This window comes from Pristiophorus japonicus, chromosome Y (assembly GCF_044704955.1).
Source record: "Pristiophorus japonicus isolate sPriJap1 chromosome Y, sPriJap1.hap1, whole genome shotgun sequence".
NCBI lineage: Eukaryota > Metazoa > Chordata > Chondrichthyes > Pristiophoridae > Pristiophorus > Pristiophorus japonicus.
Window position 1 is genome coordinate 40,398,830 of NC_092011.1, and position 2,436 is coordinate 40,401,265.

The 2,436-nt window shown below is 53.5% G+C and overlaps 1 protein-coding gene across 1 annotated transcript; it reads right to left on the reverse strand.

Annotated features, from left to right (window-relative positions):
* Positions 1–680: 680 nt before the first annotated feature.
* hoxc12a (homeobox C12a) lies at positions 681–2,198 on the reverse strand. Its single transcript, XM_070869790.1, has 2 exons — positions 1,652–2,198; positions 681–919 (listed from the first exon to the last, which is right to left on the reverse strand). The coding sequence occupies exons 1-2, from the start codon at positions 2,196–2,198 to the stop codon at positions 681–683; spliced, it is 786 nt and encodes a 261-aa protein (XP_070725891.1).
* Between the last annotated feature and the right edge of the window lie 238 nt (positions 2,199–2,436).

A 2,436-nucleotide genomic window follows, 5' to 3' on the forward strand; every position in this document is an offset into this window, starting at 1 on the left:
TCTTGTCGGCGCCCGCCGACAAAGAGCTACCCGGCCTAATCCCACTTTGCAGCTCCGAGTCCGTAGCCCTGCAGGTTACAGCACTTCAAAGTGCACTGCCAAATGTTGTGAGGGTTTCTGCCTCTATCACCCTTTCAAGCGACCACCGCCCTCTGGTTGACAAAAAACATTGCCCTCAAATCCCCTCTAAACCTCCCCCCCACCCCCAATTAATTTTAATCGATGCACCACCCCCTGTGTTATTGAACCCCTCTGCTAAGGGGAAATAGGTGAATCCTGTCCATTCTCTCCAGGCCCCCTCTTAATTTTATACAGCGCGATTAAATCGCCCCCTCTGTTCCAAAGAAAACAGAATCCAGCCAATACAAAGTTTCCCCCTACAGCTAAAATTCTCCAGTCCCGGCAACATCCTGGTAAAGCAATAGATAATCAAGCGGAGATTTTTTTTCTGGATGTTCTTGGTGGTGATAAGCTGGGGGGCGGGGGGCGGTTGTGTGTGTGTGTGTGTGTGTGTGTTAGTATGTGTGTTTGTACGCGCGGGGCGTTTGATTATTCGTGCGATTTTAAAATGAAAAATTACACAACACACACACACACACACATACCCGCAACTTATGGTCAAGGGGGCAGGAAAAAAAAAATCAAACTGCGGGTGTTAAGGTGGGAATTGTCTCTACTATCTAGAAAAAGGTTAATGCTTGTTCCCGCATCAGTAACCGCTTCTTTTTCATCCGCCGATTCTGGAACCATATTTTAACCTGTTGATCGCTCAGAACCAGGCGGTCCGAAAGTTCACGTCTCCTCTGGCGGGTGATGAACTCGTTCGTGAGAAACTCGCCCTCCAGCTCCGCGATCTGCAGCTTGGAGTAAGGTTTCCGTTTTTTCCGTGTGCGGGAGTGGAGCGGGTACCAAGGAACGCCTAAGCGGATGAGGAGAGAGAAGGGGGAGAGAGACAGAGAGAGAGAGAGAGAGAGAAAGATATGATGACAAGAAACACACAGCATTGAAATAAAATAACGGGTAATATTTTGGTTCTAAAATCCGTTCTTAAAACACAATTATAATTCCTTCCTCCACCTCTCCCCACCCCCCCCACAAAGAAAATGACAAGTACTGTATGTGCAAATGTACCTCTGAACAATTCTATGGGGCGCAGGTATATTTAATCTCCAATGCAACTATTTGTCATAATGTCATCAATTACAATTAATTTTGTAGGCACACACACACACACATACACACACACTGAAGACTATTGGTCATCTCTCCCCCTTTGCAAAGGCTTTTTTTTTGGGGGGGGGGGATGGTGGGGTGTGTGTGAGGGGGTGGGGGTGGTTTGAGTTATATAAGATAATGCTTCGTTTTTATTATTAGAAAGATGCACTTTCATTTGGGAAGGATGCACTGGCTGAAACCCTACCTGTAAATGGGGAGAGAGTGTGTATGTGTGTGTGAGAAGGGGGGGGGGGCTGATGAGATACCCTGTTATATTTAATAAACCCTTAACACTGTCACCCCCCCAGATTAATACATCTACAAACCACCCCCCCCCCCCCGCCACCCCCCACTCCCCCACCAGCTCACACGGATTTATTTTTGGTACTGCCAAAATTGGCGCCCGAGTTTCCTTGAGAAGCGGGGGGCCGCTTACCTCCAGCAGACAGAGAGTTTCCGGGCGAAGAGATGGCGGCGTGCTCAGCGCTGTCTGCGTCCGCCAGGCGAGGCGAACCGCCATCCGTCTGTAGCGGGTGGCCGCCGACGTGGTACTTGGCGTAGAGGGTAGCGCCGGTGGCGTCCTGCAGGGCGCCGGTCGCCGCTGCGCCGCGGTTACGCTGTTCCTCCCGCTTGAGCCCCGAGCCCGCGCAGTCGGCGTTCCTCTCCCGCTGGTAGAAGCCCTTGGCGGAATCTTCGGCGCAGGTCCGGTTGAAGGAGGCGGCGCTGAGCGACAGGGCGCCTCCGCCTGCGCCTCCGCCGCCCCCTCCGCCGAGGTAAGGTTGCGGGCAGCTGTTGTACGGGGGCTCGGCTCCAGCCCAGGGCAAGGGGCAGACATTGTCCCGGCGGGGGAAAGCGAGCGAAGGCAGGGCGCTCAGCTGACCGCCGGCGCTGGCCCGGAAATTCGGAAAATAGAACGCGTCAGCGGCGTGAATGCTGAGCAAAGGTCCCACGAAACTGCCGTTCAGCAAACCGTGCTCGCTCATTGCCCCGGGACCCCGCCAGCGAGACACACAACCCACACACACACACACACACACACACTCACCGCAATCCGCTGCACTTTATGACAAGCGGACATTAAACTCAGCACAAGCGGGAGCTGGCCCCTTATTGGCCGCTCCGCTTGTCACGTGGAAGCCATCTGGGTATTTTTTTTGGGGGGGGGGAGTGATGGGGAGGGAATGGCCGCCTCCCTCCCAGAGTAACAAAAATACACCCCCC